The sequence below is a fragment of the Schistocerca serialis genome, chromosome 9 (assembly GCF_023864345.2).
Source record: "Schistocerca serialis cubense isolate TAMUIC-IGC-003099 chromosome 9, iqSchSeri2.2, whole genome shotgun sequence".
In the NCBI taxonomy this organism is placed as follows: Eukaryota; Metazoa; Arthropoda; class Insecta; order Orthoptera; family Acrididae; genus Schistocerca; species Schistocerca serialis.
Window position 1 is genome coordinate 53,164,442 of NC_064646.1, and position 25,841 is coordinate 53,190,282.

A 25,841-nucleotide genomic window follows, 5' to 3' on the forward strand; every position below is an offset into this window, starting at 1 on the left:
CAGCTAGACCTCTGATACCATATTTCAGCTTATCTAGGAGAATACTGTTGGGTTCAGTAGAAGCATTTTTGACCAACCCCCACACCACTGACCACAGCGAATAGAAAGAACACAATGAACTTTAGGCACTTGCAGCATCCCCTCAACTGTGATTCTCTTTCCCTCACCTCATCCACCTCCCTCTACTCATTTTCGTTTTCACCCGTTGGTAATCTTCCTGGAATTCCTTACCTTCAATCTGATTTCATCTTCCTTTTTCATATCCTTTCCCTGTAAGATCGACATTTTGATGGTGCACATAATGTTACATATGGCTTGTATACCAATCCTGAACTATCATTCTTTGTGCTGGGTCCTCCTGCAATGCGTATGAACTGTAGTAACTACACACCAGAGGACTTCCATCAACAGTCTGACACTTTTGCTTACAAATGTAGCCACTACAGTAATATCCCAGAGGTTCAAAATGACCTCCCTTCCACAAAGACAAATTCACTGGGCTCTTCACTATTTGCACCGTCAAGTCTGATTACTTTACTGTAGTTATATGTGTGTTCCACTGTGGCGTGGAACAAGTGGGCTTAACAATTGTATTACATACTGCCACATTGTGATACGGTATCTCATTAGTTACTTATTTCAATAACAAAATTTTCTAATAGTTTTTGTAACGTACGCAACATGTAGTAATAATTATACACAAATGTATCGGACTAAATGCTGTAAGTATTTGAGAAAGGAATACAAGAACAGCAGGAAGCTGCCATAGGAGTTCACTCAATTCAAAGAGTTTGTGTACCGCTGTTATCAGGTCAGCTTAACTGTTTCATCCTGGGTAGCTTTGGGAAACTGCTGTAATCATATGCCATGAATAACTAAACATTGCACGCAGTTGTTTATGTGCGTGTATTTTCACAGTATGTGACACTTCTAAAGTTTACAAACAAAGCCTTTGTCCCAGTCACGCGCACAACAGTTGGTTGTACGGCGCTTGTGCACCATACGTAGGCCTGCTGCTTACAAATGCATTTTTAATTTTTTCTTAATTAAGATCTTTATTGTAAACTGACAAATGTCACACACGGCACCAGTTGCACAAGTACATGTACAACTGCGTATTATGTTTAGTTATACATGGCACCTGGTGACAATGGATCGCCATAGCAAGAATGGCTCCATTACGCTGACCAGATGATGTGTAATGATACCGCAACTAGTCGGCGCATTAAGTAAAGACATACTGGAACTTCAGCGCGCCGTGTCTTCTTCTTTCAAGCTTATGGTATTGTGTTACGTTTTAGCTGTCAAGAAAACAGGCTTGTAATGTCAGACGAGCGGGATAGGTCTGTTCTGAGACGCAGGTTCGTGTCGAAACATTCCAACTAATTTTCTTTTTTATTGGCTCTGATTTCTGCAACCGTGCAACCATCTCTAGGACAAATACTCACTCGTAATGCCACGTATTCAGACACATTCTACGCAGCACATGTAATCCTGGGACTTTTGTCGGTCTAGCCGTATAATGGAGTGAACTATTGGTCGTCCATCATTAAATTTTCCATCAACGTGACCTTGGAGCGCAGGTTCAGTATTTAGTACCAGTGGGCAGTTATAACATTATTCAGAAGAGGAATTTCCTTCAAACCAGTGCTCTGTTGTCAGAGAGTAGTCCCATATAAGAGTCTCTGCGTAAAAGATTTCATGTCGGAACCCGAACTCTGCGACTTTGGACACAAAAGCTAGGAAGGGAGGAATAGTGGCCACAAGATTATTCGAGACAGGTGTTGTGCGTACATTACACAAGAATAGGGATGAAGTTCTTCTATTCCTTTGCACAGGATTGGTTCTAGGATTCGCGATTATCGATTTATGTCTCAATGGTGCGAGTTGTTGTTTCCACTTTACGCACAGGTTTTAGACGACCGACTCAGCCGGCAGAACTCCCGAACGCACATCATTAATCAGTCATGCCGAGAGCACCTGAGGGATTAGATTTATATCATACTTCAAATTAATGAACTGCTACGCTGTTACTTAACAAAATAAGTGAGTAAGTATTAGCCATGCGATGCTGACCACAAACTCATTATCTACATGAAGGTGGGTAGAAGGAAGATAGGAAGGGCAGAGGGGGATTGAGCCGTATAATACACAGCCTTCAGGTTGGATGAGTCAGATATCATGGTGAGTTTTGACGTCGTTTCCTTGTTTACGAGGGTACCCCTGCGAGAGTCACTAGAATTGATTAGTCAGAAGTTTGACGAGAAGACCACTGAACTTTTTAGGCATGTCTTGATTTCCACGTATTTTTAATGGAGAATACTACGAACAAACGGAGGGAGTCGCCATGGGTAGCCCACTCTCACCGGTGGTAGCGAATTTGTACATGGAGAACTTCGAGGAGGAAGCCCTGTCGTCATCCGAATGGAAACCTACTTGCTTTTCCGTTACGTGGACGACACGTTCGTCATCTGGCCACATGGTATGGATAAACTCCTTGACTTCCTTACACATCTAAACTCCATACGCCCCAACATCAAATTCACTATGGATACTGAAACGGAGGGTAAATTACCTTTCCTTGACGTCTTGGTGAAGAGAAGGGCTGACGGTACCCTAGGTCAAGGGGTGTATCGGAAGACAACGCACACTGATCTGTATTTGCGCGCAGACAGCTGCCACCACCCTTCACAGACGAATGGGGCACTTAAAACTCTAGTACATAGGGCGCGCACTATCTCTGACGCAGAGAGTCTACCCCAGGAATTGGAACATCTGAGAACTGTATTTCGAAAAAATGGGTACTCAGAGTGGCAGATTCAACGTGCTCTCCGCCTAACCACTATAGCACAACCTGTGGAGATGGATGAAATCACGAGGGAGGAGGTAGGCACTGCGTTTATTCCATATACAGGCGCGCTCTCGGGGAAAGTCGCCCGCATTTTGAAGAAACACCGGGTCGGAACGGTGTTCTGTCCTCCGAATAAAACTTGTGCACTGGTGGGGAGCGCCAAAGATGACCTCGGTTTGAGGAAGGCCGGCGTGTACCAGATTCCGTGTCAATGTGGCAAGTCGTATATTGGTCAGACGATGCGTACCGTCGAGGACCGATGCCGTGAACACCAGAGGCACACTCCACTGATGTATCCGAGCAAGTCGGCGGGGGGGGGGGGGGGGGTGGGGCATAAGGCAAACGCCAGTACTGCTACTTCAATCCGAAATGGAACTCAGTGTGCCTCCAATCAGCTGGCCTGGTACTGGGCTGAAAAGTGTCTCAATGTACCCTGGGTCGGACAGCGCTTCTTAGAGAACGGGAAAAAGTACTCATTTTATGAGTGATGAAGAGTAAGGAGTATATGGTTTTTGGTATATCATGAATGGTTCATGGTGTGGGTTCCTGTAGTCATGTCCTAGTTCATGAACCACGGGCAACGTATGAGTGGCCAAGTAAGTGGTCCCGACAGTCGGGATACCAGTTACTTTGGAAGAAGGCTGGGCATCTCGGACATATTCTGAGTCGTGGTCACCTTTGTGCTCATACGGCAAAGACTACCAAATCCGCCGGTTAGTCCCTCAGCCGTTAGGGGTAAAACCCAATGGGACTCGGGGCAAGTAAGGCTAGCAACCTGCTTCCCTGGTACTTTAAATATGATGCTGGCAACATTCAGAGCAAAATGCCTCGGACCTTTGGAGGTGACGGAGTCCCACCTCTAACGGACAAACCAGGGACTCCAAAGATACGACTTGGCAAACAAATGGTAATGAGATGGGGAGCTATTAATATCAATGGGGGCTACTCTGGGAAGAAGGTAGAGCTGGCAGAGGCTGCAAGTAAGATGGGGCTGGACGTTTTAGCTGTTAGTGACATTCGGGTAAAGGGTGAGAAAGAAGAGGAAGTGGGAGAATACAAGGTCTACCTGTCAGGAGTCAAAGCAGGAATAGCACAATGGGGTGTAGGGCTTTACATCAGGAAAGAAATGGAACCCAGCATAGTTGCAATAAGGTATGTAAACGAACGACTGATGTGGATAGATTTGACAGTGTCTAGCAAGAAAATTAGGATTGTGTCAGTATATTCGCATTGTGAAGGGACAGATAGTTTTTATGAGGCACTCAGTGATGTAGTTGTTAGAGTAAAGGACAAGGACAGTGTTCTGCTCATGGGTGATTTTAACGCCAGGATTGGAAATCGAACAGAAGGGTATGAAAAGGTTATGGGTAAATTTGGAGAGGATATGGAGACCAACAGGAACGGGAAACAACTCTTTGGATTTCTGTGCCAGTATGGGCTTAGTAATCACAAACTCCTTTTTTTAACATAAGAACATTCACTGGAATACTTGGGAAGGCAGGGGAACCAGATCTGTCATTGACTGTATAATAAAGGACCAGGAATTCAGGAAGGCTGTGAGGGACACACGTGTATTCAGGGGATTCTTTGATGACACTGATCATTATTTAATCTGCAGTGAAATTGGGATTGTGAGGCCGAAAGTGCAGGAGGTCAGGTCCATATGTAGGAGGATAAGAGCGGAGAAACTTCAGGATAAGGAAATCAGGCACAAGTACATAACAGCGATCTCAGAAAGGTACCAGTTAGTTGAATGTAGTCAATTACAGTCATTGGAAAAGGAATGGACAAGGTACAGGGACACAGTACTAGAAGTGGCTAAAGAATGTCTTGGAACAGTAGTGTGTAAAAGTAGGATGAAGCAAACAGCTTGGTGGAATGACACAGTCAAGGCAGCCTGTAAAAGGAAAAAGAAGGCGTATCAAAAATGGCTACATACTAGAGCTCAGGTAGACAGAGAAAGTTATGTTGAAGAAAGAAACAAAGCCAAACAGATAATTGCAGCATCCAAGAAGAAATCTTGGGAAGACTTTGGAAACAGGTTGGAGACTATAGGTCAAGCTGCTGGAAAACCATTCTGGAGTGTAATTAGCAGTCTTCGAAAGGGAGGTAAGAAGGAAATGACAAGTATTTTGGACAGGTCAGGAAAACTGCTGGTGAATCCTGTGGATGCCTTGGGCAGATGGAGGGAATATTTTGAAGAGTTGCTCAATGTAGGTGAAAATACGATCAGTTATATTTCAGATTTCGAGGTAGAATGGGATAGGAATGATGATGGATATAGGATCACATTTGATGAAGTGGAGAAAATGGTCAATAGATTGCAATGCAATAAAGCAGCTGGGGTGGATGAAATTAAGTCGGAACTCATCAAATACAGTGGAATGTCAGGTCTTAAATGGCTACACAGGATAATTGAAATGGCCTGGGAGTCGGGACAGGTTCCATCAGACTGGAAAAAAGCAGTAATCACACCAATCTTTAAACATGGAAACAGAAAAGATTGTAACAACTACAGAGGTATCTCTTTAATCAGCGTTGTGGGTAAAATCTTCTCAAGTATTGTTGAAAGGAAAGTGCGAGTATTAGTTGAGGACCAATCGGATGAAAATCAGTGTGGGTTTAGGCCTCTTAGAGGTTGTCAGGACCAGATCTTTAGCTTACGGCAAATAATGGAGAAGTGTTATGAGTGGAACAGGGAACTGTATCTATGCTTTATAGATCTAGAAAAGGCATATGACCGGGTTCCTAGGAGGAAGTTATTGTCTGTTCTACAAGATTATGGAATAGGAGGCAAACTTTTGCAATCAATTAAAGGTCTTTACATGGATAGTCAGGCAGCAGTTAGAGTCGACGGTAAATTGAGTTCATGGTTCAGAGTAGTTTCAGGGGTAAGACAAGGCTGCAACCTGTCTCCACTGTTGTTCATATTATTTATGGATCATATGTTGAAAACAATAGACTGGCTGGGTGAGATTAAGATATGTGAACACAAAATAAGCAGTCTTGCATATGCGGATGACTTAGTTGTGATGGCAGATTCGATTGAAAGTTTGCAAAGTAATATTTCGGAATTAGATCAGAAATGTAAGGACTATGGTATGAAGATTAGCGTCTCCAAAACGAAAGTAATGTCAGTGGGAAAGAAATATAAACGTATTGAGTGCCAAATAGGAGGAACAAAGTTAGAACAGGTGGACAGTTTCAAGTACTTAGGATGCATATTCTCACAGGATGGCAACATAGTGAAAGAACTGGAAGCGAGGTGTAGCAAAGCTAATGCAGTGAGCGCTCAGCTACGATCTACTCTCTTCTGCAAGAAGGAAGTCAGTACCAAGACTAAGTTATCTGTGCACCGTTCAATCTTTCGACCAACTTTGTTGTATGGGAGCGAAAGCTGGGTGGATTCAGGTTACCTTATCAACAAGGTTGAGGTTACGGATATGAAAGTAGCTAGGATGATTGCAGGTACTAGTAGATGGGAACAATGGCAGGAGGGTGTCCACAATGAGGAAATCAAAGAAAAACTGGGAATGAACTCTATAGATGTAGCAGTCAGGGCGAACAGGCTTAGATGGTGGGGTCATGTTACACGCATGGGAGAAGCAAGGTTACCCAAGAGACTCATGGGTTCAGCAGTAGATGGTAGGAGGAGTCGGGGCAGACCAAGTAGAAGGTACCTGGATTCGGTTAAGAATGATTTTGAAGTAATAGGTTTAACATCAGAAGAGGCACCAATGTTAGCACTGAATAGGGGATCATGGAGGAATTTTATAAGGGGGCTATTCTCCAGACTGAACGCTGAAAGGCATAATCAGTCTTAAATGATGATGATGATGAATTGTTGCACCGAGTAGTTGCATGACAAGGTGAGGAGCAAGAAGAAAGGAAATTATGGTTTAACGTCTCGTCGACATCGATGTCATTAGACACGGAGCACAAGCTCGGAATGTTTCACGGACGTTAAAAGGAATCTGCCGTTCCCATTTGAAATGAACCAACCCGGAATTTCCCTGGAGCGATTTAGGGAAGTCACGGGGAAATCTAAATGCGAGTGGTCGGGAGCGCGTTTGAACCGCCATCTTGTACGTTGCGAATCCATTTTGCTAACCACTGCGGCACGTCGCTCGGTTTGATGAGCAAGAAGCTTCTTAGTTGCTTCATAATATACGTTACAGTCGATGATGACGCAACAGTGAGAGAAAACGTTCTGAGAGACGAAACTCCTGGTTAGGAACCTGTTTCAGGCTACGACACGCTTTCCACAACGCGGTAAAGTTGTCGCTTTACGAAGTAACACCCTGCTTGAACGATACTGTCCACCTTATGAAAAAGTACATTTCGCTGCAGTGGCAGTAAACATTACTAAGAGAACGTTGACCACAACATTTAGCTTTCAGTTCCTTACGTGACCTCGCTGATTTAATGAAGGCAGTATTACAGCAAGTTCTACGCGAGTCAGTAGGCGTTTTCTTTTGTCAGCGTCTGTGAGAATTAAGTTGGAGTCCCGACACGCTTGACTCGTGCATACTCCAGTCATTTACCTGATCACGTCGTTCAGTTATGCTTAGACCAGTATATGCCGAACGAAGTTGTGGTGGATGCTAAAGACCCAGTGTGCTGCAATAGTCGCGTTAGATTGTTACTACGAAGGCACAGAGAGCTTGAAGGCAGAGTTAAGCGACGTGAACGTCTAGGTGGCGTAACTAAGTTTAAGTCGAAGTGAGCGTAACCGGAGCACAGTGACACACTTTGAGGTCCTACATTGTGACACTAAGCGGATTGAAATCATATATATATTCACACGCTCAGTGACCTAGCAGACATCCAAATGGAAGCTTGCAGAAAGAGAAGGCCGAAATACTAAATTCAGTATTACGGATTGTTTCACAGCGCCATGTTGGAGTGAAGTTCCACCTGTCGGACGAAGGTCGAAATAGCATACAGTGAGATAAGTGATAGCGGAATAGACATTCAACTGAAATCGATCATTGGCGAAGAGACGTGTACACCGGATGCGATACGTGTGAGCTTCTACAGAGACTGCGGGAAGGAACTCGCTCCGCTGCTAGCAGCAGTGAACCGTAAGTCGTGTAGTACCAAGCGACTGGAAAAAGGGAAGAAAAAGGAAGGTCATTCTAGCTTTTAAAAATACTCTTCGGGCGGATCCTTCTAACTGTAGGCCTATACACTCCTGGAAATTGAAATAAGAACACCGTGAATTCATTGTCCCAGGAAGGGGAAACTTTATTGACACATTCCTGGGGTCAGATACATCACATGATCACACTGACAGAACCACAGGCACATAGACACAGGCAACAGAGCATGCACAATGTCGGCACTAGTACAGTGTATATCCACCTTTCGCAGCAATGCAGGCTGCTATTCTCCCATGGAGACGATCGTAGAGATGCTGGATGTAGTCCTGTGGAACGGCTTGCCATGACATTTCCACCTGGCGCCTCAGTTGGACCAGCGTTCGTGCTGGACGTGCAGACCGCGTGAGACGACGCTTAATCCAGTCCCAAACATGCTCAATGGGGGACAGATCCGGAGATCTTGCTGGCCAGGGTAGTTGACTTACACCTTCTAGAGCACGTTGGGTGGCACGGGATACATGCGGACGTGCATTGTCCTGTTGGAACAGCAAGTTCCCTTGCCGGTCTAGGAATGGTAGAACGATGGGTTCGATGACGGTTTGGATGTACCGTGCACTATTCAGTGTCCCCTCGACGATCACCAGTGGTGTACGGCCAGTGTAGGAGATCGCTCCCCACACCATGATGCCGGGTGCTGGCCCTGTGTGCCTCGGTCGTATGCAGTCCTGATTGTGGCGCTCACCTGCACGGCGCCAAACACGCATACGACCATCGATGGCACCAAGGCAGAAGCGACTCTCATCGCTGAAGACGACACGTCTCCATTCGTCCCTCCATTCACGCCTGTCGCGACACCACTGGAGGTGGGCTGCACGATGTTGGGGCGTGAGCGGAAGACGGCCTAACGGTGTGCGGGACCGTAGCCCAGCTTCATGGAGACAGTTGCGTATGGTCCTCGCCGATACCCCAGGAGCAACAGTGTCCCTAATTTGCTGGGAAGTGGCGGTGCGGTCCCCTACGGCACTGCGTAGGATCCTACGGTCTTGGCGTGCATCCGTGCGTCGCTGCGGTCCGGTCCCAGGTCGACGGGCACGTGCACCTTCCGCCGACCACTGGCGACAACATCGATGTACTGTGGAGACCTCACGCCCCACGTGTTGCGCAATTCGGCGGTACGTCCACCCGGCCTCCCGCATGCCCACTATACGCCCTCGCTCAAAGTCCGTCAACTGCACATACGGTTCACGTTCACGCTGTCGCGGCATGCTACCAGTGTTAAAGACTGCGATGGAGCTCCGTATGTCACGGCAAACTGGCTGACACTGACGGCGGCGGTGCACAAATGCTGCGCAGCTAGCGCCATTCGACGGCCAACACCGCGGTTCCTGGTGTGTCCGCTGTGCCGTGCGTGTGATCATTGCTTGTACAGCCCTCTCGCAGTGTCCGGAGCAAGTATGGTGGGTCTGACACACCGGTGTCAATGTGTTCTTTTTTCCATTTCCAGGAGTGTATTATTGCTATTAGTCTGCTTAAGAGTATTGGAACACGTTTCATGCTCGCGTGTTATGACATATTTGGATGACGAAAATCTCTGTAAAAATCAATAGAGATTTTCCGAAACGGACTGCATTGATGCGGTACTCAACATCTGCAAGGCAAAGGCTAATTAACTAAATACCAGTTTACCGATTATCAGACTAGATTTGTGACTAGATTCAGCACTTTCCAACATATACAACTCAGTGCTTTGACGTTGAGGGACTAACTCAAGGGAGAGTGATAGGTACACGTGGGAAGCACCTTGAGGGTTTTTGCAGGCGATGCTGTTTTCTACAGCAACGTCAGAGGACTGCAGAGATATGTAGGACGACCTGCGGAGTATCCGTGATTGGTGTAAGCGCTGGCAGTTGACCGTGAACACGAATAAATGTAACGTACTGCGCGTGAACAGGCGAAATGATCCATCACTCTTCGATTGCGCTACTGGTAAAGTCACTGTCAACAGTAACACGCACTATGTTACAATGGCGGATCATATGAATCCCTGTTATAAAGTACAGTTCACACAGAACCGTGAATCAGTGGAAACGACAAAAAATGACAACTTGAACAAATTCACTGCAAATGATAATTCCGTCCGAACAGGCCTCGTAAGGCTTAACGGTACCGGCCGACCCCCGTGTCATCCTCGACCGATAGGCGTCACTGGATGCGGATGTAGAGGGGCACGCAGCCGTTGTGTGTGTTCGCGACAGGGGGCGCTACTTCTCAGTCGAGCAGCTCCCCAGTTGGCTTCAAAGGCTCAGTGGATGGAGCCCGGTTGCCAAGAGCGCTCGGCAGACGCGGACGGCCAGCCGTCAAAGTGCTACCCAAGCCCGACACCCTTAATTTCGGCGACCTGACGGGAAGCGGTGTTGCCACTGCGGCAAGGCCGTTGGCACTGCAAATAATGATTAGTCACATAAACATCAGTACGTTATTGTAAGAAAATAAATGAATCGACTGACGATGGCGAAACTACAGCGAAACATGTTTGGATTATTAAGAACTGTGTTCGTCTTTGCTCAAGGCAGAACCACATTACCGTAATTACACATTACGGAGATGTTCAGTGAACGCCAAAATTGTCCGGCAAAATTATTGCGACGAGAAAACCAGCGGAACTGGAACTGTTAGGCAAGTCTATCGATAGCCGTTCTTTGTACGCACCGCTCCCAAAACACCCTCCGCTACACACCGTGATTTCGCTTTTGAAGTGTTAATGTACGGGACGAGTAAAATAAAACTCGCCCGGAAAGTGTTTCTTGCACCCTATCCTTTTGACTACCAACGACACGTATCGGTCTCACGATAAGTTTTCAGAGAACCGACTGCAATTGGTTGCTTGTTTGTATGCGCATCAGTGCCCCATTTGTAAAGGAAAGCCTACTAACGGTTGGCAGAATTCTTACAATTACAGATGGCACCTACAGGTTGTGCTACCCTCAAGTTTCATTGTTAACCCTTTATCACCGCATTGTGACATCGCATTAGTTCGCACCTGCAGATAGGCAACGTAATTACCAGATTCGCGTATCGGTCCGCCTCCGGGCCTTCCCGTACAACAACTTGGACTCATGCATCGATGCTTGGCGCATCACAAACGAAGTCAACACTGAGCACTTGTAGTGTGAAGTGCAAACTTGGAGAGATGCTCTGTCCGCTGATGCGGGTCTGTTTTGTGTACTGTATTTTTTGCGGTCGTGTTCCGTAACCCTGGAGGAACTTTTAAATTATCATGCATATCCTACTCCCTAACCCCCCCCCCCCGTCACAAAACAAATCCCCTGGCAAAACGAAACGGCTAAAAATTTTTCTTTTTTTCATATTGTTACTTCTGACTACGCCATTAATGAAAATAACCGTATGTTAAAGTGCATGAAACATTCAGTCTTGGGAAGACGAACAACCGTCAGCTATGTAATGGAATGACGACAGTGAAAGTTTGTGCCTATCCGGTACTTGAACCCAGAATTCAGAATAACACAGGCGCTGCAATATCGTATTTATCCGCCGACACCTGGCAAGTGACTTTCAAGTAAAATGTCTCTCCTGTACGGGAACATACGTAACGGATGTACGAGTAGGACGAGTACAGGTCGTAGACACGTCGTTGACGACGTATGGAAGCTTGGGTCTGGCAGTGAGTCGTGCTCGGACAGCCAAACAGTAAGGCGACCGGTCGCGATAAGCGGGAAATCCGGGTTCTAGTCCCGGTCCGGCACAAAATTTCATTATCATTCCATTAAAGAGCTGATGGTTGTCCATATCCGCAACTGCGAATACACTTCGCATGCACGTCCGAAGGAACCTAGTATCGTAATTCGGAATAACACAGGCACAGCAATATCGTATACATGTTAAAGTGTTTGAAATAAAATTAATTGTCGAAGGAAATTGTGTAAGTTGGGTTGCCTAACTTAAGGTGCATGGAACATTTTCCAGGCCGGTTTTATTCCCGCCCCCCTCCCCCCTCTATATGTAGACGTAGGTAACTCGTGTGTCTCGGCACTCACCTGCTGGACGCCGTCCCGCATGAACGCGACGCCGACGGCGCGGCCGCCCTCGAACAGCAGCTTGGTGGCGTGGGCGTGCATGGCCACGTGCAGGTTCTTGCGCAGCCGCACGGGCCGCAGGAAGGCCTTGGCCGTGGAGCAGCGCGAGCCGCGCCGGATGGTGCCCTGCGCGACCATGAAGCCCGTCTGGCGCTCGCCGTTGCAGTCGCGGTGTTCGTAGCCCAGCTGCTGGCCTCCCTGTGGGCAAAGTGCAGAGCTGCGGTGCGGCACAGTCTGAGGCCAGGCCAGGCCAGGTGCAGGCAGTGCATAAGCGCACGTAGTAGCAGAGGCTCCCCCAAACGTTGCTCTCGTCCGTCACCGGATCTCTAGTGGGTTCGAACGATAGATATCCCAGTCGGGTTTGCAGCCACAAACTTAGCCCTGTGTGGCCTGCGAAACCGACTGCACGACGTACTGCTCCCCACACTTATCGAAAACACCTACTTGCAACCTAGCTAGCCTCTGTAGTGCTACACTATTAAATCATTCGAAATAGTTGTTACCAGCCTCGCTCCGATTCGAGGTTCGGGGCTCAGTGTTCCAAAGCCGATAACTAGAAGCCCTGTAGCTATCTAACTGCCTTTAGGAAAGATTCCGATCCGCCAACAGTGCATACAGCGCCCCTTGCATCAAAAATCTCCACAACAATAAAACACGAAATTGTTCGAAGTCAACAAGTAAAAGCCACAGGAAAACAAACTTCCAGTTTCCGCGGACACATCTGTAATTTATTGATTTGACTTACAGCTGGCAAAGTCCACTTCGTTCATCGAACATCACCTCGAGCTAGCTAGTCTGTCCACGTTTTCACGTAAGGCCCCTGCCTACCGACGATGTGTACAGTCACAAAAACGCAACAGTAGCTTACACGACCAGGGAAGACTGTGGGAATTCAACGCACGCGCAAGTGAATGCAGTTGCGAACTCTTTCAAGATTCTCCGTTCTGGCAGAGCTTCATCGAACATTGAGGATCACCCATTCCCAGCTCCATGCAAGCAACACTGAACTGACCACATCCACCTTGAAGGGCCGCGGCTCCTTCTCGCACTCCTTGAGGGCTACTGTCCGGCTTCTCGACGTCGCGAACTCCAAACAGCCGCGCGAAATTATCGACCTTTCAGGCCTTTCAGCCAATCAGCTTCAGGAGCTTTATGCAGCCATTTGCTGTTCCGTCGTTCAGTACTACTCGGTAAAGTGCCACTTACTGCCAGGACTTTCAGAAGTTTATTTCCCAATAACAACCCTTAGAGCAGGCAAATTTACGCTGACCATTTAGAGAAGTTTCCGAAACACTGGTGCACTACCTTGTAAACGTCAAAAACGATTAAAACTTTCACTGTAGTGATTTTATATCGGTGTTCGTCAGCAAAAGTATCTGTAAATTATGATAAGTGCATTTTGAGTATTCATGTGTCGTGTAGTCTAGGTAACAGTCAGCCGCACCACTCCTGTTACGGGATCAACAAACGTGAACTTGAACAAAATTCCGTGCATATTCTAATTTAGTGAGACTACAACTTTCGTGTTGTTATAATGCACCAAAGTGGAGATACTTTCGATAGTGTACAGTGTTGCGAGAGCAGCAACCAGCTGTGTCGCGAGACTGTTACGTCTATACTCGTGAAAGAGAACGCCAGTAATGTTAGTGCGAGGCAGGATAGATTGCAATGAACTGCGCCAGTTACCATAAACAGAACTGATAGCTGTCAGTGACCTTCAGATGAGGGAAGTGATGGTAAATGAACAGTACGACCGAACAGCAGCAAATAAGGTCGCAACGTATTGCATACAGACCGCTATGGCTGAAATATTAATTACACATTTGGGATTATCGGATTATTAATAAATGTGTGGCTTGTGAGAAGCTCCTCGAGCATTGTACGAGTGACTTCTTTTTAACTCACTACGCACATTGATTGTACTGGTTGCACTCACGATGGGTTCCTTCCACTGATTTCATGCGATTTTTTTATAACCACCCTTCCTAATGATGGATGGTGACTGTCTGTCAGTGCATGAAGTCTTGATGTTTCCGTTTCACATCCAACAACTCACTGGTGTAGCTTTACAATCTGGGACTCTCCCTGATGGATTTGTTGCTCTGAATGACCGGTCCAAGTTCTACGTCACTCCAATGACAACGCAACACTTCCCCCCCCCCCCCACTCACCCCCCACCCCCCACCCCCCACCCCCACCCCGAATCTTTACACTAGCAAGTCCGCCTCTCTTTGCATCTAGTGCTCAATTCCGCCTTACATTGGCATCTCCGGATACTTTTGATCGGATGGTGTAGATACCATCGGTGTAGCGAAGCATTTTATTACTTAATAAGTGCAAAGCTTTCAGTTAAGACTGTACATCAATTAGGTTTCTTTCGCAGTATGGTGATGAAATAGGTAAATTTTTAGCCATCATATTCGACCACTCTCTCGACTAAAGGGCTGTAACTAAAGACTAAAAAGTTACACAGGTCACAGAAGTAATCCATTGAGTTATAGACCTGTATCATTGATATCAATTACAACGTATGCTGTGTACGAATATTGTGAAATACCTCTGGCTGTTTGAATTTGAGCGTGCAACAGGCTGATTGGTTAGCTTCAATGCTAGTTATCTCGGAACAGGCGCAACGTATGGGACTTTTTCTTGACAATTATTTCTTTGCACAATCTACCCTGCAAGCTTTTCCGACTCTTTCTGGCCACCAAGTATAAAGGATATAGGAGACAATCTGAGCTCAAAAATGGTTCAAATGGCTCTGAGCTCTATGAGACTTAACTTATAAGGTCATCAGTCCCCTAGAACTTAGAACTACTTAAACCTAACTAACCTAAGGACATAATACACATCCATGCCCGAGGCAGGATTCGAACCTGCGCCCGTAGCGGTCACGCGGTTCCAGATTGAAGCGCCTAGAACCGATCGGCCACTCTGGCCGGCCACAATCTGAGCTTCCTATTAGACTGTTTGCAGATGATGATGTCGTTTACCGTGTAGTAAAGTCACCAGAAGATCCAAACGAATTGCTTAATCATTTTGGCAGGACATTTGCAAGCTGTGAAAATGGCAACAAACCCTGAAGAATAAGATATGTGAGGTCCTGAGAACTAAAAATAATAATGACAAAATACGTTAAATTTCGGTTCACTATTAATCACACAAATTGAAAGATAGTTGATTCAGCTAAATACCTATGGATTACAAATAGGACCACCTTAAATTCGGATTGTCGCATAGAAAATGTTGTGGGGAAGAAATATAATAGTAGTCAGAGCTTGCAGTCTGCATTTCGAGAGTGGAACGGTCGATAAATAGGCCTCGAATCGTTCCATACACCGCCTGCCAAATACTTAAGTGTGAATTACGAATGACCCTGTGGTCTCGACATCCGCAGCTGTGGTAGCAAATTTGTAACAGGAACTCCACAAACAACTATATTTTGAACTAGTTTTAGTAAGGCACTGCATTTTTCGAGGCTTGTAGCCACATCGTCAGGTGCGTATTTGAACAACAAGAAATACACAGCGATAGTGACTGAAGCGCTGCACATTATAAAGTAATAGGAGAGCCATAAGCACCAAATTATTAGAATGGATAAAAACACAAATGTACATGCAAACACAACTTGGCGAAGAATGTAGGATTCCGAACGGACATTTTGGTTTTAACTAAGAAGTTTGGGGCTTCTAAATTCTTTGCCATATTACGTACCAAGTTTTAGTCTTTGTAAGTTCATTTTTGTGCTTTTATCTATTCTGACAATTATGTGCTTATGGTTCTGGTATTACTTTGATGGACAGGTGTTGAGTTATTATCATTATGTATTTCTTGCTGTTCAGATATAAATCTGATGACCTGGTCACAGGCTACGAAAGCAGCTGCGGCTCAAATACAGTTACTTGCGGAGTTCTTGCTACAAAATGCAAGTGTGAACTGCAGAGCAGGGAGAGGAGTAGAGACTCCTGCTTGCTGGCCGCCTGCCTACCTGCACGAAGGCGACGGCGAGCGGCGAGCGCCAGGGCGCCTCCTGCACGGTGAGCAGCCCCCCTGTGGAGTGGAAGGCCGTCCTGGCCAGGTAGGGATTGCGCTGGTCCTCCGACTTCTTGAAGTAGGGCAGCACCTCGTCGTAGCTCCAGCCCGGGTTGCCTAGCTGGGCCCAGCGGTCGTAGTCGCGCCGGTTGCCCCGCACGTAGATCATTGCGTTCAGCACGCTGGAGCCGCCCAACACCTGTCGGCAGAGCACAGTCTCTACACGGTCTCTACAAGAAAACACTCGTGTCCGAGAACAGATTCTGCCAATATATCCACTGTACCTGGCTAGAGATTGGCCGTCCTGTGACGGTATAAACTCCAGTTTTTGAAGTGGACAACTGATACACAGGTTCTCAAAAACAGGTAAATGGAAAATGAACACTGAGCTGACAAAAATCATTAGCTATAAGCACATATATAGATGACGGTAGTATCGCGTGCAGAAGGATAAAGTACAGTGCTTTGGCGAAGCTATCATTTCTACTCAGGCTACTCATGTGAGAAGATTGCCGACGTGATTATCGCCGACGACGAGAATTATCAGAGTTGGAACGCGGAATGGCACATTCCAGTTTGGAAATCGTTAGTAGGGAATTCATTCAGTATTCTGACATCTCGAGTGTCAAGTATGTGCCGAGAACGCATTTCAGGCACGTTACCTCTTACCACGGACAACGCAGTGGCCGACGGCCTTCACTTAACGACCGAGAGCAGCGGCATTTCCGTGGAGTGTCAGTGCTAACAGACAAGCAGCGCTGCGTGAAATAAGCGCAGAAGTCAATGTGGGACGAATGACGGAGGTATCCGCTGGTGCAGTGCAGCGAGTGCAGTGCTGACAACACGACATCGCTTGCAGCGTCTCTCCCAGGCTGGTGACTATATCGGTTGGACACTAGACGGACTCGAAAACAGTGACTTTGTCAGATGAGTTCCGATTTCAGTTGGTAAGAGTTGATGGTAGGGTTCGAATGTAGCACAGGCCCGGCGAAGCCATGCACCGAAGTTGTCAACAACGCACTGTGCGAACTGGTGATGGCTCCATGATGGTGTGGACTGTATTTACGTGTATGGACAGGGTGCTGTGGTCCAGCTGAACCGATCATCGACTGGAAATGGTTGTGTTCGGCTTCTTGGAGACCACTTGTTTCCAAACAACGATGGAATTTTTATGGATGGCATTGCGCCATGTCAGCAGGCCACAATTCTACTCGTTCGCTTTGAAGAACATTCTGTACAATTCGAGCGAATGATTTGGCCACACAAATCGCCCGACACGAATTTCATCGAACATATGTGGGATGTAATCGGCAGGACAGTTTGTGCACAAAGTTCTTCAGCGGCAACACTTTCGCAATTATCGACGGCTATCGAGTCAGCCTAGCACAATATTGTTACAGAGGACTTCCAAAGATTTGTTGAGTCCATGCCACGTCGAGATGCTGCACTAAGCCGGGCAAAAGGAGGTCCGACAAGGTATTGGGAGGTTTCCGATGACTTGTCACCTCAGCATATGTGCTGTTGATTATCGCCGTCATAAAGAATATATCCTTTCGAAACACTCTGATCTCCTCCATCTGTACTTGGAATAGTGTAACAAAGTGATTGACAGCTAGTTGTTTATAGTAGAACTACCACAGCAACAGCCGATTAGAGAATGAGTTTTGGTGACGCCTCACACTCTTTCTACAGTACTCATACCGCTCCATAACCTCACGCGCCAGTCTCGACACAGACGATTCTCGCGATCGGTTACGTAAAAATTTTGATTCCTTTTCGTCATTTGCATTGCTTCTCTATTCTGTATGTTTATTTTACACGACAGAATGTCCTAAAGTAGTCGTGAAAGGGCGCAGCCAAGTGTACTGTCCTGTCGGAATCTCCCACCTACAGACGCTGGATTTTCATGAAGTAACGATGCACCTATTTTTCGACAAATAAGATTGTCCAGTAGCACAAAGTCCGTACAACTTTTATTTTCACTTGTTTCGTCCGTCAGGCGCGAGTTTCTTCAGAAACTTAGTAGGCCATGGTCAAACTTCAGATGTAGATACTATTGGTGATCTTGCAGCTCTAGAAGAATGAAATTACAATGAAATCCAGACCATTAGCTGCTTACAGGCGTTGATAAATATCAACGGGGACAATTGAAATGTGCGCCCCGATGGGGACCTGAACCCTTGATCTCCTGCTTACATGGCAGACACTATCCGACTGAGCCACAGAAGATACTGCGACTGCAGGGACTTATCTCTGGCACGCTCTCCGTGAAACCCGCATTTCCAACTTAATGTCCACACACTACATTTGTAGTGCCCCTGCCCACTATACTCATTACTCGCGGAGGAAAATCTACAGATTCCCGTAAGAGTTTGAGCAATGTGAGTGCACCCGCACTGAAGAAGATCATTGTCCGGTAAGCCTTGTCTATATGTCTTACGGGAATCGGTAGATTGACTGCCGCGAGTAATGAGTATAGTGGGCAGGGGCACACAAATGTAGTGTGTGTGGACAGTAAGCTGGAAATTTGGGTCTCAAGAGGACCGTGCCAGAGGTAAGTCCCTGCAGTCGCACTATCCTCTGTGTCCTCAATGGCTCAGTTGGATAGAGTGCCTGTCATATAAGCAAGAGGTCTCGGGATCGAGTCGCGGTTGGGGTGCACATTTTCAACTGATACCGTTAATATTTATCAACGCCTGTAAGTAGCTAATGGTATGGATTTCATTGTGATTTCAAACTTCAGATGTTTCTGGCCGTATGGAACATCGACGTGCGACATAAAATGGAGTAAGTTTTCGATAAATGGTTCAAATGGCTCTGAGCACTATGCGACTTAACTTCTGAGGTCATCAGTCGCCTAGAACTTAGAATTAAACCTAACTAAGCTAAGGACATCACACACATCCATGGCCGAGGCAGGATTCGAACCTGCGACCGTAGCGGTCGCTCGGCTCCAGAGTGTAGCGCATAGAACCGCACGGCCACACCGGCCGGCTTTTCGATAAATCGTTTGAGTGGTAACGACGCTGTATGTGTATATTCGATACAACGTTTTTTCACTGGGTGAGAAGAGCTAATTTTATTTGAGGAACAGCTGTTTGTTTCGATCAAGACGCTGTTATTTTTATTTTTTGTGTGAGAGGTTTTTCTTTCGACATGTACACACGATTTTGTCTTTGAATTTGTTCAGTTTTTATTAAGGTTTTCTTTTCTGCGTTTTCATTACTTTTAAATATAAGTAAATGTATGGAACTTTTCAATTGCCCTAAACCTATATTAATCGAGATACTACAGAGAAAATAGTTTGTAGGACTTGACTAAAAGAAGGGATGGATTTATAGCACAAACCATGAGCAGGAATATAAATAGAGTATCTTATTATGGGGAGAAGCCTAGCGTGTAAAAATTGTATAGGAAGACCATCGCTTATTTGTTCGAAATAAATTAATTATGAAGCTAATATTGCTAAATATTATTTGTTTCACGATGAAGGTTTCGACAGTAACTTGCTGTCATCATCTGATCTTCGGAAATGTAAACTTCATATACACAGTGACGTGGATGAGCGGTTCTAGGCGCTTCAGTCTGGAACCGCGTGTCCGCTACGGTCGCAGGTTCGAATCCTGCCTCGGGCATGGATGTGTGTGATGTCCTTTAGGTTAGTTAAGTTTAAGTAGTTCTAAGTTCTAGGGGATTGATGACTTCAGATGTTAAGTCCAATAGTGCTCAGAGCCATTTGAACCAAGCCATACACAGTGACAGCGGGAACACATTCCAGCGTAACCCACTTGGTTTGTAGTAATAAGAAGATGTAAATATAAAATACAATAGCGCCAGTGTATTCGTTAAGTTACGTCTTAACCGACAAGACCAATGTAGGACTACCGCGGCTTGACTATAGTAAGCAGATCGAAATGGATGTGGCTGAGGTTAAGCAGAGGTGAGGGGACTTGCAGGGAACAGCGTCTTCAGACATATCATCGCAACAACGTTTTGACTTACATCAAATACCTAGTAAAACCGTATAGAAAAAAAATCAAAATCCAGCGTAATGGTCGAAGGTAACGATAGTGTCGCGATGTCGATGTGTCAAAAAAATGGTTCTAATGGCTCTGAGCACTATTGAACTTAACATCTGAAGTCATCAATCCCCTAGAACTTAGAATTACTTAAACCTAACTAACCTAAAGGACATCACACACATCCATTCCCGAGGCAGGATTCGAACCTGCGACCGTAGCAGTCGCGCGGTACCGGACTGAAGCGCCTAGAACCGCGTGGCCACCGCGGCCGGCTGTCGATGTGTTAATATCGATACTATATCTACAGAATTTCGATATTCGTGGTATCTTTGATACCGTATACCATTGCCTTCTCTGCTTCCGACGCACAAATTGCCACAGTTTTGCGGATTCGTATCCCAAACGTAGCTAATGAGTGAGTACCGCCAGTAAAGAAATGAGACCGTGTTCCGCCTAGGGCAGTGGCGTGACCTTCCGGCGGCTGCTATTCGCGCGCCTACAGACCTTTCCGCGCGGCCAGTTGCAGCGGTCGGCGACCATGGCGAGGCAGTAGGGCGAGTCGGGGCTCGCGGGTGCCGTCTTGTACTTCCAGTCGAACTGCGACAGCTGCAGGTAGCCCGCCAGCGACGGCACGTCCGTCACCTCGTTCTCGTCCCCTCCAGCCTCCAGCAGCAGCACCTTCCAGCCGGGAATCTGCACCAGGAAGGCACGAGGGCGACACTAGAGGCAACGGCACCGGCTCCAGGTGGAGCGGAGCGCAAACTGCGACTCGCGGTAAACAGGTAAACAGGTAAACAGGAGGCCAGAGGGATGGGGCGAGGCGGACGCCGAGGAAGTAGTCAGCAGGAAGAGGGTCAGCGAACGTCTTCTCATGATTTTCTTTCACTGTTCCAAGGAGGTGGGCGGGCTATACGAAATTCGGCCCACTAGAAAATCGTGGAAGTTTTCAGCTAATCACCAGGCGAGCTGGTAGTCAAGCACAAGAATTTATATTGGGAATGAATAGAAAGAGATAACCAGTTTCGGCATTTATGTTACAAATCTTACAAACAAAAACATAGGTTTTTTTTAAAAAGAAACAAGCCGCCATTTGACAGTTTTATTGTTTATTTAAGTACAACCCAGGTTTCGGCCTTTTACGTCATTTTCAAGTATCTGATTTAATGTCTTTAACATACATTGCAGGACACTTCACATGTTGTCAGGCTCAAAGCTGGTCATAAGAAATACATTGGCTCCCCATGCAATGCCAGATGTAAAATCAATGTTCAGTAAATAATCGTGAGAGTACATGATGCCCCACGATTATTCTGGTGTTATATGATGAAATACTTGAAAACGGCATAAAAGGCCGAAACGTGGGTTGTACTTAAATAAACAATAAAACTGTCAAATGGCGGTGTGTTCCTCTAAAAAATGTTGTATGACTGTTACCGAGCAACATTAGAAAATATAGCTAATACACTGAGGTGACATACATTTAAGTCGTGCCATAGCGATATGCACATATACAGGTGGTAGACGGCGGTAGTATCGCCTGCACAACGTGTAAAAGGGCAGTGGATTGGTGGAGCCGCCATTTTACTCAGGTGATTCATGGAAAAAATTTCCGAACTGATTTGTAGCCGCACGACGGCAGTTAACAGACTTTGAACGCGGAATTGTGGATGGAGCTAGACGCATGGGATATTACATGTCGGCAACCGTTAGGGAATTCAGTATTCCGATGCCCACAGTGTCAACAGTGCGCCGAAAATACCACGTGTCAGGCACTACATCCCACCACGAACAACGCGGTGGCCGTCAGCCTTCACATAACGACAGAGAGCAGCGGCGTTTGCGTCAGTGATCACGGACAAGCAATACTGTGTGAAATTCCCGCAGATATCAATGTGGGACGCACGACGAAAGAGTCCGTTAGGACAGTGCGGCCATATTTGGTTTTAATGGGCTGTGCCAGCAGAAGACTGACGGAAGTGCCTTTGCTAACAGCACGACATCGCCTGCAGCGGCCCTCTTCGGCTCGTTGGACCCTAGACGACTGGAAAACCGCGGTCTGGTCAGATGAGTCCCGATTTCAATAGATAAGAGCTGACGGTAGGATTCGAGTGTGGCACAGACCCAGCGAAGCCATGGACCCAAACTGTCAACAAAGCACCGTGTAAGCTGGTGGTGGCTCCATAATGCTGTGGGCTGTGTTTACATGGAATGGTCCAACTGAACCGATCATTGATTGGAAATGGTTATGTTCGGCTACTTGCAGATCATTTGCAGCCTTTCGTGGACGTCAAGTTCCAAAGAAAGATGGAATTTTTATGGATGATAAAGCGCCATCTCATTTGGCCAAGCTGTTAGCGATTGGTTTGAACAAAATTCTGGACAGTTCGAGTGAGTGATCCGGCCGCCCAGATCGCCCGACATGAATCCCATCGAACATTTATGGGACAAACCGAGAGGTAATTTGGTGCACAAAATCTTGCTCCGGCAACACTTTCACAATTGTGGACTGCTATAGAGGCAATATGGCTGAATATTTCTGCAGGGTACTTCCAAAGATTTATTGAGTGCCAAGCCTGGTTTACAAGCTGCGCTACGGCGGGCAAAAGGATGTCCGACACAATGTTAGGAGGTATCCCACGACGTCTGTCACCTCAGTCCATAACAACAGCAATAAGCGTGGAGTAGAGAGTAGTTACAGCTGTGTGTACGCACCTCGGAGAGCCTGCTGGCGACTACCGCCCCCGCGGAGCCGCCGCCCACGACGACGAAATCGTACTCCGGCAGCAGACTGCGCGCGTTGATGGGGTGTGTCTCCGGGTCGACGGAGGCGTAGCGGTAGTAGGCGGTGAGGCCCATGGCGAGCAGCGGCGCCATCAGCCACGTGGCGGGGCTGACCACGCCCACGCCGGCGCCCGCCCCGCCCAGCATCGACAGCAGAGTCGGCGGCATCTGCAACAGGTGGCCGTGAGGTTCCCCGAGCGTAGCGGGTCGCGAGGTGTAAAGCTCTCCAACACACTCTAGGCTTTTCGTGGCACTTTCCTGTCATCTCACTCCTTCTCTTTAACATATATAAGGAGGAAAAAAAGCGAATGGAGCCAGTACATTGCCACGACATGTTTCTGGATTATGAAGATACAAGTCAATTCTCATTCTCGCTGTTACAGAGTCGTCGTATTGTCAAATGGAAGCTTGCGAGGTTGTTCATGTTAATATAATCGTTATGTTAAAATCTCCTAATTCACATTACCAGTTTCGGCTTTTTATTAGTTTTCAAATGTTTTAATTACTGCACAGACAGTTTAGCCGTAATACACTCTAAGATACAAAGACTCACCGCGAAGGAGCTCTGCAAATTGGTCTCAAACTGATATTCCTACATGTATAGATGGGAAATACGAAATCGTAAACTTTGGCGGCCGACGCACTTCAGCGCAGTTTCAAGCGTAGTTGGTAAGCTTAGTAAGCAGGTGACTTGTCGATATCAGGGCATAAAATCATTTCCAGTTTGATTTGGTGTACTCAGTTGGACAGTAGCTATTCCTCACAAACAAGTGCGTGTACGATATACGCAAATGCAAGCATTTGAAAGAGGACGTGCGGTTGGGCTCAAAGAAGCCGGTTGGAGTGGCCGGCGAACCGCTCGACATTTGAATAGGAGCGGTGCCGCTACTCGACGATGTTGGAAGAAATGGATGAACCGTGACCGAACACAGCACCAAGAAGAAAGCGGCCGGTCGTCCTAGAGAGATGACAGAACGTGAGGGCCGAGCAGTCGCCAGAGAGGCACTCGAAGCCGTAGATTCATCATTATCACATGCAGTTGGTGCTTCACTGACAACAAGGACATTAATAGGAGGCTCACAGAAAGGAGGCTTTCGCCGACTACTGTTGACCACTGTACACCAACAAGCCCCCTTCGAATGAGGCTCTGATGACCAGCAAAGACCTGTCTGGAGACACGCCGGCCAGGGCTGCAATTCTAACCTCACTGTTGCCCGCCATATGGCCCAACTACGGTGTGGGGCGCCATTTCGTTTCATAACAAGACCACTGTGGTGGTCATCTGCGGCACCCATATAGCACCGCGGGACGTCGACTGTATTCTGCGCCCTGTTCTGTTGTCCCTCATGCAAAGCCATCTTGGGCTTACATTTCAGCAAAATAATGACCGCCCCCATACATCGAAGAGCTGCTTCTGCTTGTTTTCGTCTTTACCAAACCCTACCTTGCCCAGCAAAGTCGCCAGTTCTCTGCCCAACTGAGAACGATTGGAGCGTTATGGCATAGCTCTCTAACCATCTCAGGATTACAGCGATCTAACGCGCCACTTGGACAGAATTTGGCTCGATATCCTGCAAGAGGACATCCAACAACTCTGTCAGTCAGTGCCAAGCCGAACAACCGCTCGCACAAGGACGAGGGGCGAGCCGACGCGTTTCAGCGCCCAGTTTTTGAAGCTTCTTAAAATCTTGAATAAACCATCCAATTTTTCTGCAATTGGCACCACTTGCTTGTCTGTACGTGTACATCAAATCTACCGATTTGCGTCCCACTCGGGTAATTTCTGCGTAGTGCTTCGATTTTTTATTCTTTTTATCTTTGAGTGAATATAAAAGAAATTGTAGAAAACATGCCAATGAAACATCCATCATGTCGTCACATTGTAAAAAACGCTGAAATTAAAATACAGCTGTGTGCTTTCTATACACTGAAACGCCAAAGAAACTGGTGTAGACATGCCTTTTCAAATACAGAGATACGTAAAGAGGCAGAATACCGCACTGCGGTCGGCAGCGAGGTGACTTTCAGCGTGGTGGTGTTGTCGGCGCACAAGCGATGGGGCACAGCATCTCTCGAGGTAGCGATGAAGTGGCAATCTTCCCGTACGACCATTTCACGAGTGTACCGTGAATATCAGGAATCCGATAAAACATTAAATCTCCGACGCCGCTGCGGCCAGAAAAAGATCCTGCAAGAATGGGACAACCACGATTGAAAACATTCGTTCAACTTGACAGAAGTGCAACCCTTCTGCAAATTGCTGCAGATTTCAATGCTGGGCCATCAACAAGTGTCAACCTGTGAACCATTCAACGAAACATCATCAATATGGGCTTTCGGAGCCGGAAGCCCACTCCTGTACCCCTGATAACTTGATGACTACACAACACAAAGCCTTACGCCTCGCCTGGGCCCGTCAACACCGAGATTGGTTGGACTAGACTCGTTTCAAGTTGTATCGATCGGATGTACATGTACAGGTAAGGAGACAACTTCTTGAATCCATGGACACTGTATGTCAGCAGGGGAATGTTCAAGCTGATGGAGGCTTTGTAATGGTGTGCGGCGTGTGCAGTTGGAGTGATACGGGATCCCTGATGCGTCTAGATACGACTCTGGCAGGTGATGCGTACGTAAGTATCCTGTCTGATAACTAACATCCATTCATGTCCATTGTGCATTCCGACGGACTTGAGCAACTCCAGCAGGACAATGCGACACCCTACGCGTCACGAATTGCTACAGAGTGGCTCCAGGAACACTTTTCTGAGTTTAAACACTACCGATGGTCACCAAACTCCCCAGACACGAACATTAATGGGCATATCAGGGATGCCCTGCAACGTGTTGTTCAGAAGAGATCTCCACCCCCTCGTACGCTTGCGTATTTATGGATAGCCCTGCAGGATTGATGGTGTCAGTTCCCTCCAGTACTACTTCAGACATGAGTCGAGTCGAT

The 25,841-nt window shown here is 46.8% G+C and overlaps 1 protein-coding gene across 1 annotated transcript in view; it reads right to left on the minus strand.

The window, feature by feature from the left end:
- Window positions 1-25,841, minus strand: part of LOC126419354 (glucose dehydrogenase [FAD, quinone]) — a 172,395-nt gene that overhangs the window by 93,104 nt on the left and 53,450 nt on the right. Inside the window, exons 2-5 of the mRNA XM_050086540.1 lie at window positions 22,814-23,050; window positions 20,606-20,794; window positions 16,036-16,278; window positions 12,009-12,245 (exon numbers count right to left, since the gene is read on the minus strand). Of these exons, the coding sequence (XP_049942497.1) occupies window positions 12,009-12,245; window positions 16,036-16,278; window positions 20,606-20,794; window positions 22,814-23,050 (906 nt within the window). The remainder of the gene's footprint in view (window positions 1-12,008; window positions 12,246-16,035; window positions 16,279-20,605; window positions 20,795-22,813; window positions 23,051-25,841) is intronic.